At 46.1% G+C, this 10,650-nt stretch overlaps 1 protein-coding gene and 1 long non-coding RNA gene across 2 annotated transcripts in view; both read right to left on the reverse strand.

Moving 5' to 3' along the window:
- Positions 1 to 4,681: 4,681 nt before the first annotated feature.
- On the reverse strand, positions 4,682 to 7,055 carry SLC61A1 (solute carrier family 61 member 1). Its single transcript, XM_039862111.1, has 2 exons — positions 6,872 to 7,055; positions 4,682 to 6,291 (listed from the first exon to the last, which is right to left on the reverse strand). The coding sequence occupies exon 2, from the start codon at positions 6,271 to 6,273 to the stop codon at positions 4,921 to 4,923; it is 1,353 nt and encodes a 450-aa protein (XP_039718045.1). The 5' UTR covers positions 6,274 to 6,291; positions 6,872 to 7,055; the 3' UTR covers positions 4,682 to 4,920.
- A 2,359-nt stretch (positions 7,056 to 9,414) lies between these two features.
- The window catches only part of LOC120602170 (uncharacterized), a 10,004-nt gene continuing 8,768 nt past the window's right edge, over positions 9,415 to 10,650 (reverse strand). Inside the window, exon 3 of the long non-coding RNA XR_005652648.1 lies at positions 9,415 to 10,323. This is a non-coding gene — a long non-coding RNA (uncharacterized LOC120602170). The remainder of the gene's footprint in view (positions 10,324 to 10,650) is intronic.

Below are 10,650 nucleotides of genomic sequence, written 5' to 3' on the forward strand. Positions count from 1 at the left end.
ACGTGACGTTGGACAGCCGGGTCTGGCTGCTCTGGGCGTCATGGCCTCTTGGGGGCGCGAGTTTTCCCACCTTTTCCAGTCAAGGTGAAGTTCCTCGCTACCCGTCGCGTAGTAGCTATCAGGAAGGCCAGCCGCATGCCTCCTTCTCCCCTTTATCTTCAGAGCTCAGTAAGTTTAAATTTCAAGAGAAGAGAGATAGGCTGGACAACAAAAAATTTACTTGGAAATTCACGAAGTTTAGCTTACTAGGAAAAAAGGGCATAGCTTTTCATGGAATTCTTTTAAAATATACTTTGCTGGGGACACTGACATGAATACCATGGGGACTTCTAGCTCTCTCTACCTTCCAGCCTTGCTCCTTCCATCAATTGGATTGTATGAAGAAGACAGAGGATCTAGCGCTCTTTGATGGGGGATGGAGGTTGGCGGGTGGAATGGGGGTTGTGAGTGACGGGAAGAACTAGGAAAATTTATTCACCGGGATATTTCATAGTTTTTAATGACTAATGTTTGGTAAATTCTAACTACTTCCCCAAACTCAGATTCAGTTGGATCTGCTTCTCTTTCCTTCCTCCACCAAAGAATTCAAAACTCTTGTCTTCCAGTTAGCTTTTTCCTGATGAGTGCTATTGGATAATTCATCCTTCTCTATCATCGTCTTTCTTTGTCATCAACCTCTTTTATGAGCTGAGAATCTAGTAGACAAGACTATTTAAAACAAGAACGACATCTCCAAAAAATCTCAGCATTGGAATGGTAATATTAACGCAGGTGCTGTGTTATAGACATTACACACATACCTCTTGTAGGGTAAGTGACCCAGGAGAGAGGAGGTATTCATAAATCATGAATACATCATTCCCCCAGTACTCAGTTCCTCTTGCTTACATCTTAGCAATCAGTGCTCATTTACATGTAGTACAGCAAGGGTGCTAGGAATTTTTTCCAGTGTATTTATTTTATCTACTTGATTCTAAGTGCCTCAAGGGCAGAGAACTTGCCCTTTTTTATTCCTCTTCTACTTCTTACAAGTAGGAAATTCAAGAGATCAATAAATGCTGACCAATATGAACCTGAGTCACATAATTCAATTCCTCCCCTGAATTCTAAGTTTATAAAGAGACAGCACAGGATGATAGAGAGAGCTTTGAATGTGAGTCTGGACAGAGAAGCCGAGTTCTAGTCCCAGCTCAATTTATTGCTAATCTGTGAAATGGGGATAGCAACATCAAGCCTCACTGCCTCCCAAGGGTTCTGCCAGCCTCAAATAGCCTTGAAATGCTTTCCAAAGGTCCTAACAATGCTTTGCAGCCATTAAAAAGCATGTCCTATATATAATGACATATAAAGATGATATAAAAAGATACACAAATGATTATTATAGTCTTCCTGTGGATTTTAACTGTTTTAAAGAGGAAAACAAGACATAGTGTTATGTAAAAACAAGTTGCAGAACAGCATGAATTGTATGATTCAATTTTAATTTAAAAAAAATTAAGTCATACCATTTAACAGTGGTATGAAGAGTGGGATTAAGGGAGCTTGTCATTTTTTACATCTTATATTTCTATATGTAGATCTATAATTTAGTTATATATCAATAATATATGTATTTTAATATTATATAAACAGATTTACACTTACATGTTCATATTAAATATGTATTTCTGTATTCGCATTTGAAAAATTTACAATAAGCCCATTTAAATTTTTTATTGTAAAAAAACTTAAAGCAAATGTGAAGTATTTTTATAACATTAGCTCTGATCCCAAGAATGACAAACTTTTGTTTATTTTATAATTCTATTCTATGATTCTGTGGGGAAGTGGTGGCAAAAATAACAAAAGGGACAAGGACAACCACAAGACTGGGTTTAGGGGAAGAGTAATGAAGAGTAGAACCTAGTCCCAGCCAAAGGGCCATGGCCATTAGCTGGGAACAGCCCCCTTTCCTCCCTGAGCAGGGACTGAATTTCCAGGAAGAGGTAGTCTTCCAAGCCTCAGAACCCAGTACTGTCTTCATGCCCCAGTCCTCTGGCCTTCTTGTCCCTTGGCTCCTGGTTTCTTGGGATGTTTCTGCTCTCAATATCATTTAAAAGCTCCAAATCAAATAATCATGTGTCCAGCTGGACGGAAAGTCAGAAAATCAGGAGCCTCTTTAGTGAAAGATGGTGGTGTGTATCAAGTCTGACACCAAATTGACCTTCCCGCTTGAGGAAGAGGAAATGAGTTCAAGTGGAACATATTGACACCCTACTCAGTTGCTCACATACCCCAAAGTCGAAGGCCTCTCAGATAGCTGGATATATCTATCTGGGCCAGCACCAAAGATAAACACTGCTGGGAATCACCCAGCCACTGGGATTTGTTGGAAAGTTCTACACCTCATTACAGCTTCAGCTACTCATTCTCACACCCAAATCCGATGGGCTCAGCTGAACTGAAAAAGTTAAAAAAAAATACAAAAGGAAACACTTATCTAATGCTTACACTGTGGGCTAAGTACTATTCTAAGCTCTTAAATACAGTAATGCATTTAATCTTCACAAGAGCCCTATGGAGTAGAAATGATACTATCATTTTTCAGATGAGGAAATTGAGGCACGAATTTGAACCTAGGCAGTCAAGCTCTGGCTCCACACTTTTAACCAGCTCCCTATGCTGCCTATTAGCTAAGTACCATGAGCAGCATTTTGTAGGCAGTGTGCGTCTGCTAAACCAATCCTTCATTTGACCCATATGCGCAGAAACCCAAAAGTGGACCGGATGGCCAAGGCTGAATTCTCTCACTCTCTTGCCTTTCTCCAAAGACAGGGCTTGGGATGAGGGAGCAGGGCCAGAGAGGGAAAGGCAAAGTAGGTGAAGGCCCAGGGGACACAGGCAGTACATGTCATAGAAGAGGCATTGGGCAGGCAGCAAGAGGCAAGGTTTAGCCTTGGCATTGCCATTCACTTGCTATATGCCCTTTCTTTAAGGGGATTTTGCTTTTGAATAAAAAAGTCACCAGAACCTGGTAATACAATGCATGGCATATAGTAGGTGCTCAATAAAATAATTAAAAAATATTTAAAGCCAAATAGAAAATCTCTAAAATGCCTTTGGGCTCTTAACAACCTGTGAGTCTGACAGGAAAGAACCCTCCCCACTCCATCTGCCAATAGCCCCTTTGAAGAAAGCTCAGCAGGGACAGAGTTAAAGGAACCTCATTAATTTGTCTCCTCTATCCCATCACTTTGAAATGTGGGCCCCCCTCATACTTACATCGAAAATAATTACTGTCATCCAAAATAACAAATCATTAACTAGGCTCTAGATTTTAGTCTAATAGCTGCCTAATGTGCAGCTCTTAAAAAGCCAGGTGTAAGCTAGCTCGTTTCCTCTCCAGACATTCATTGAACATAGTCATGGGCAAAGTACCTACTTGTGTGCATATATGGGAAGACAAAGGCAAATAAGACACAACTTCATCCTGTCCTCAAGATCATAGTACCATAAAAAGAGACAGAAAGTCTACAAATAACTATAAAATATATCTATGTCTAGCTCAAGAGGGCAGAAAGAGGAAGTGGAGTTATTGTAACAGACTGTCTTAGCCTCAAGATGGGAGAAGACAAAGGTATGTTTTTTTCCATACTTAACCTCAACTTCTATTCCCTGCAGCCTCGGTGGGAGAACATGTCTTTTTTTCTGTTCTGAGCAGGGACCTGAGACCACCACTCTTCCTCCACCTCAGCCTCACCCTGCAGATGCCCATCCACACTGCATTCCTCCAGTAGTAGCTGATGCTATCTCTCCACACAGGTTGGGACTCGCAGGTCTTGGAACATCTTGCCTTCTCCTGTCTGGGTAGTCTGAGACCCAAGGAAAGGTCGCCAATTCCTTTCCAGAAGAGTGGGTCCCCCATGCCCATCTCAAGTACATTCCAGGACACACCTTTGAGTCTACATTCCCTCCATCCCCACCCTTCTTAAAGCTGGCTCTGCTTCCCCTGCGAAGCCCAGGTGTTGGTGGGAGGAGGAAAGGCAGATACCATCAGAGGTGAGGCAGGGAGGGGCTCACAGAACTGGTGTTCCCACTGGTACTGTTTCCTGCCCTGATGGCTCACTCACCCTCAGTCTGGGTGGGGAGAGTCAGGTACGGACAAGATGTCTCAGTCCCTAGGCCAGTCACTACTCTCTCCCTTTGGAAGCCCTTCACTTAGATTTTATGCAAGGATACAGAACCTGATGGGCCCAGGTGATGCTGGACAAATGGTGCATTCATAGCCACAGAGGTAGAAGGTAGGTAGCATGCATGTGCTGAGCTGCAATCTTCTTCCTGTAGGAAGTTCCTTGATTTGCCCCAAAGGGTGGTCACAGAAGCAGCTCAAGCCCCTGGAATCTTCGTTCCACATGCTCCAGAGATCATCTCACCTTGGATGTAGAGCAAGGTTTTTGCTTGGCAACTGGGGAGGGTGCTTGTTCCCAGGGTAACAAGATATGAAAGACTTAGGAGCCTCGGGTATTTCCCATCCACTTCTGCAGAGAAGTAATTCCATACCTCAGTCTAAGCTGGAGTCTTGAAGAGGCTAGAAATACAAACTTTCCACTGGTAACCCCACCTCTACCCTCAAAACCTCCAGCTGCCCACCCACCAAAAACTATTAAGGTGGGTTCAGGTGAGGATGAGTAAATCAAATCAATGATCGGTTAAAAGTGTTTATTTTTAGGGGAAAGGGGAAAGGGAGCAACACAGAGGTAACTTTTGGCATCTTCTTTCCAGGCCATCATCCCCACGTGCTTCTCAACCCAAAGCACTGGCAGGAGGGGGCCCAAAGACACGCTGAAGGGCCAGACAGTCACAGTCAGTCAGAGAGATATGCAAAATCCTGGAGAGGCGGGATTCAAGAGTCTGTCCCAGGCCCCTTGTCCTGGAATAGGATTAGAGCTCAGGGGCATAGGGCTCCCCAGTGGGTGAAGGCACTCGTAGTTCAGCATCGTGCCTTACCACGGTGAAGAGCCCCACCACTGCCAGTAAAGCCATCACCATGACAGCGGAGCAGATGCTAAACATGTTCCGAGTGCCTGTTTTGCGATCACTGTCATGGAGGACTAGGAGTCCCAGACAGGCCAGTAAGTGCAGGGGCACCCGGAACCAGTTGAGTACACCAGCTTGCTCTGTCTCAGGGATCACTTTTCTCCGCAGGAAGCTCATGCTTGGAAAGTACAGCCCACAGGCCAATTCGATAAGTAGGAAGGCGATGAAGGACTCCACTGGACTCTCCTGGCCTGGGTTGGTGGAGAAAGTCAACATGAAGAGGGAGAAGACCACGATGAGGACAGCAAGGGAGAGTAGGTGCATAGGTTGAAGGTGGTACCTCTTGGAGGTAGCAATGCGATACAAGGAAGAGCCAAGCAGGCTGGCTGCCATGAAGCTGGAGAAGATAATGCCCAGTGGGGCCCCATGTGGGTCCAGCACAGGTGTCCAGAGGAAAACAAAGATGAAAATGACACTCTCAAACAGGGCCTGTATGGTACCTAGCAACAGTACACGGCGGTCTGACAGGAGGCAGCGCAGGCCCCCAGCACAGGTCCTTGAGAAGGCACGCTGCCGATCATAGTTCTCTCCCCAGTTGTGAAGGGCAAAGGCCCCAGCCAGAGCCAAGAGAGGGATGGCAACCACAAAGGGCGCTACAGGCCCTAGCCCCATCCAGCAGGCCACAGCCTCAGCTGCCACACCTGCCACTACAGCCAGCACGTGGTTCCAGAAGGCGGCTCGGGCAAAGGTAGTTGGGATCCACTCAGCAGGGAAGTCATGCCGATCCACGTGCTCATGGATGTACCAGGCCTCGAAGGCAGAGAAGAGCAGGGCAGTGGACAGCCCACCAAGTGCTCGGCCCACCAGCAACACAAAGTAGTCCTGAGAGAGTTTGGTTAAGCAGCATAGAGAGTAAGTGAGGGAGAAGAGGACACAAGACTTCTTTCGACCCAGCCAATCCACAAGGGAGGAGGCCACCAGTCCAAAGAGTACTGTGGAGGCAAGCCCACAGACATAGAGAATGGCAATTTGACCCTCTAGGAAGTGGTAATGCTGATATAGTTTATAGAGATAGGGGGCCTGAAGCCAGTCAGCTGCCAGGGCCAGGAAGTAGACCTGATAGAAGTCCAGCTGAAATCGAAGGAAGGAGGGATTGCTACAGGCCCTTCCAGGGGGCTTGGCCTGGCATCTTGACAGCTCCAATCCCAGGCAGGAGGCCAGGAGAACCACAAAGACAAGGTAGGCAGTCACCAGCATGGCGGGCCCCCGGACGACCTGGGGAAAGAAGGGGATTTCAAAGTCACATCTCTTGCCCAGTCAGCACTGTCAAGGGGCTGGGTGTCTAAGCAGAAGGCAGCTCCACCCTACCCCCTGCCAACTGCACTTCCCCACCCCTCAACTCCACTCCCCCAGAGCTCAGACCGGAGGGACGAGTTGGGTGGGTGGGAGGAGTGGCCCGCCAGAGCTGTCTCCTAGGACACTGTGGGGCAGGGAGGGGTAAGAGGAGAGGGAAGAAGATGAGCATTCACCCCACCCTTGCCTGGCATATGAAAGAGGGAGTCCCTTAAATAATCCCAGCCCCTCAAATTAAGGGGCTGCTGCCCTCTTCCACGACAGCTTCTGCATACTTCCTTCTATTTCCTTCCATTCTCTCTGAGGAGCCCGTTTTGCCCTCAATGTGTTGTCATCTGTCCCAGGCATCCCTCCCGCCCGCGCGGGCCTCTCAAGTTCCTTCACGGTCACGCGCGCGTATCTCAGATTCCCCATCCTCCAGGTCACCGGCAGCCCCCTGCGCTCCCTAGCCCCTACCCAGTGCCGCCACACCCGCTTGCCCCTCGCCCAGACCTCGTCTCACCTGCTGCCCCGGTCTGCGGGGACGCTCCGGACACGTCCGGCTCCAGGCCGCCCGGCCACCCTGGCCGCTCTACCTCCGGCTCCGGTTCGGGTTCCAGCAGCGCACCCGCCCCTCACAGCCTGCTTCCGGGAGCCGGGTAGGCCTCCAGCCGCCGCCATGATAGTCCCGTCACGTGACAGGGGTGCGGCGCTTAAACCCCGCCTTCCTCCGCCTGCCTGCCCCTACCGGCGCACCGCCGAACGCCCGACGCTGGGTAGGGGACTGCTAGAGTTTGGGGCGTTGATGTTCCCTGTCCATCGTCGTCCGTTACCGTCCTGTGACACCGGCTCCTGCAGCTTTCGATACCTGCGGGCCCACCCCTAAATAAAGGCCTATTTTCTCTCTCTTCCTCTGTGCCGTGAGTTAGAGATGCCCACATCACGCAGAGCCCCAGGGGCAGGAGCTTCCCAAGGAATCCACGGGTTCCTCTGTTTCCCCCTCTCCGTTATAGTGACTTCCAGGCCAGAAGTCAGTAAGGCCCAGACACCTGAGGGAGGCAGTGTGGTGTAAAGGACTTGGACTCCGGCTGCAGACAAAGATTCAAATCCCAACCTTGTTAGTTACCAGCTGTCTGGCCTCGGGCAAGCCACATAACTTCTCAGTGTCCCAATTTCTTCGTCTGAAGTCATAGGAAAGCATCGCCTATGACTGAAGGCTGAAGTTCAGCGGCAGCACAGGGTTAAGACCGCCCACCTCTTGCCACTTACCAGCTGTGTTACTTTGGAAAAGTTATTTAACCTCTCTCCAGCCTTAGCATGACCTCTTCCAGACCCTCCAGTGGCTTCTCATCTCACTAAGCATAAAAGCCAAAATCTTTATAATGGCTTACAAACCCCTCTGTCCTCTGTTCTCTGCTACTTCTCTGACTTCATCTCCTACTATTCTCCCTCCAGCTCCTGTACTGGCTACTACCAGGGCCTTTGCACACTGTGCCCTAGTGCTCCCAGGTATCCACATGATTCCCTTCCTCAGAGCCACCAGTTAGTTCTCTGTTCAAATGTCACCTTATCAGAGAGGCCATCCTTGGCCATCTTGTTCATTTTTTATTTTATCTTATATTTTTAGGCGAGGCAACCCTTGGTTGACCTCACAGATTGCAAGGAACTTGTCATTTTACAATCCCTTATTTTTTGGGCCATCTTGTTTAAAGTAGCAACAACACTACTTCCACTACACTCCTTAATCTACCTGATTTCCTTCCAACTCCCTATTCTCCTTTGCTGCATTTTCTTCATAACACAATACCATCTGGCATACTATATAATTTACTTATTTATTTACTATCTCGTCTCCCAACAGATTTTGATCTATTTTGTTCACTTGTATTTCTAGTACTTAAAACAGTTACTAGTACATAAAATAATCCAATAAATATTTGATGAATGAATGAATAAATTAATCCATGTAAATTACTCTAAAAAACGCTGGCCTATGTTAGCTGTTAACACTTATCAAATGGTTATTATGTACCTAAGCTCTATTTTAAGAAGTCCCGGGCCAACAGCTATAGATGAATTATCTAATTTAACTGTCACAACAACCCTTAAGGTAAGTACTATTATTAACCCCCAGAGTTGAGAAGGTTAGGTAACATGTCCAGAGTCACATGGTGAGAGGTAGAGTCAAATTTAGGACCCAGATCTTTCCAATTCCATGCTCATATGGTTTCTGAGATTAAATGAGTTCACCTAGCTGCACAGGTAATTAGTAAATGTAGGTTTTCTTTATACGAAAGCTTGGAGGGTAGGAGGGTCTAGGATTACATCTCGAGAAGTACTTTCTTATGATAAAGGAAACAGCTGAGATTTATATCCAAGCTCCAGAGTGCCTTCATCCCTAAATGGCAAACTTCTAGAGAGTAGGAAGGGGTAGTGGTTCCCATGCACTCATCTAGAAACACTAAGACTCAGAACTTATGATTTCTCCAAGGTCATTCAGGGAGTGAGGGCATGAGTGACCCAAATGTCCTCTATCCCAGCCCTGGACTGAAGCCCATTGAACTCATGACACCCAGTCTCTCAATTCTTGGTGGTCTTTTCTTTGGGAGTGGAGGTTAACCTGAATGAAGGCAGGGAGTGGGACAGGATGACCTTACATTCCTTGCCTTCTGTTTTCCAGGACTGAGACCAGTTTTCTCCTATTATTGAGTTGCATTCTGTTCAAAAACACCTGACAGAGAGAGACTTAAAGCAAGATTACATTGTTTTGGATTATTTTTGTTTATTTTAGGACCTATTCATAATACATTTACTCTTCAAAGTTCCCCCTGGCCCCTCAGAGCTGTGAGGCACAGCTGGGAAAGATCCTAGATATGGAGAATGTGCCAGCAGATGACTGTAAAGGACAAAGGGCAGCCCATGAGTGCAATTCATCTCTAAGACACACTTCTAGTAGAGGGCAGGAAGGTCTGGGGAGTGTATGTGGGAGTCACACAGGGGAAGTCTTGGCTTTCAGGGCAGGTGGGGAAGATGCTCTGGGAGTTACTAGGAACCATGCAAAGGAGCAACATTTAAAACTTTTATTATGAAAATTTTTACACATACACAAAGGTAGAGAACATAGTTCTATGGACCTCTATATACTTAATTCAACAATATTGATTTTGTCACTTTGTTCCTTCTACTCCTTTCTGTCTTTTTTTTTATTTGCTAAAATATTTAAAATTAAATATGTCTCTTCACTTTAGTATGCATTTTTAGAAAATAAGGACCTTTTCTTACTTAACCCCACAGTCATTTTTACATCTAACAAAATCAACACTGATTCCTTGGCATCGTAAACACTCAGTCCATAATTAACTGTCCCTAATTGTTTGAAAATGTCTTTTTACAATTGGGTTGTCCAAATCAAGAACCAAACAAGATCCTTATGTTCCATGTGGTAGTTGTCTTTTCATGTGCCTTCTCATCTTTTCCCCGCTGCCATGGACTGTAGTTGAAGAAATTGGGTCAGATTTCCTTTAGAATATCCCACATTCTGGATGTGTCTTCTTACTTCCTTGTTACGTCATTTAATCTGCTCTTCCATCCCAAGTATTTCCTATTAAATGGAGGTTAGGTCTAGACTTTTGATTAGAATCGTGCTCAATGTTTTTGTTTGGCAAGACTCCTTCATAGGTGGAGCTGAGTCCTTCAGACTGCAGCACAACAGGAAGTACATGGTGTGTGGCTGTGCCCCTTTTAGTGATGCTAAGATTCATCAGGGTGTCAGGTGATGACAGCTTGATTCCTCCATTGTAAAGTTCTCCATCAACCATCATCCTTGGTTTCATTCATTGTAGATATTTGTTTTGATCAATTATTTCGTTAAGGGTTGCAAAATTGTGATTTTTCAGATTCCATATTCTTTCCACCTTCGCTGGAATTCTTCTATAAATAACAAGTTTCTCCACCACTTACAGCTATTTGGCTACCCTGAAATATAGTTTACATAGGATAGGCAGCATAAATGCTTAATTCTTTTTCTTTTTAACTGCCAATTTTAAGAATAAGAAATTGAGAGAAGCATCATTTTTCAAAAGTTTTGGGCTTAGAGCTGAGTAAGGATGGATGGCCTGGATAGTGGGTGGGGAAAGGAGGGATTATTTTGAAGCTGTGTCCAGCCCCCACTTACTCCAGGGCATGGAGTGTTGGGGGGACAGACAGATACTGGAAGGCTTGATGTCCTGGCGCTTGGATAGCAACAAGATGGGCATGTGACAGGCCTAGTGTGCAGGTAGCTGCAGAACAGAGAGAGAGAGA

Source organism: Pteropus medius, unplaced genomic scaffold (genome assembly GCF_902729225.1).
Source record: "Pteropus medius unplaced genomic scaffold, Ma_sr-lr_union100, whole genome shotgun sequence".
Classification (NCBI taxonomy): Eukaryota; Metazoa; Chordata; class Mammalia; order Chiroptera; family Pteropodidae; genus Pteropus; species Pteropus medius.

Bases quoted from the DNA above. Each gene is read 5' to 3' on its own strand.
- SLC61A1 (XM_039862111.1), bottom strand. From the start codon at position 6,273: ATGCTGGTGACTGCCTACCTTGTCTTTGTGGTTCTCCTGGCCTCCTGC.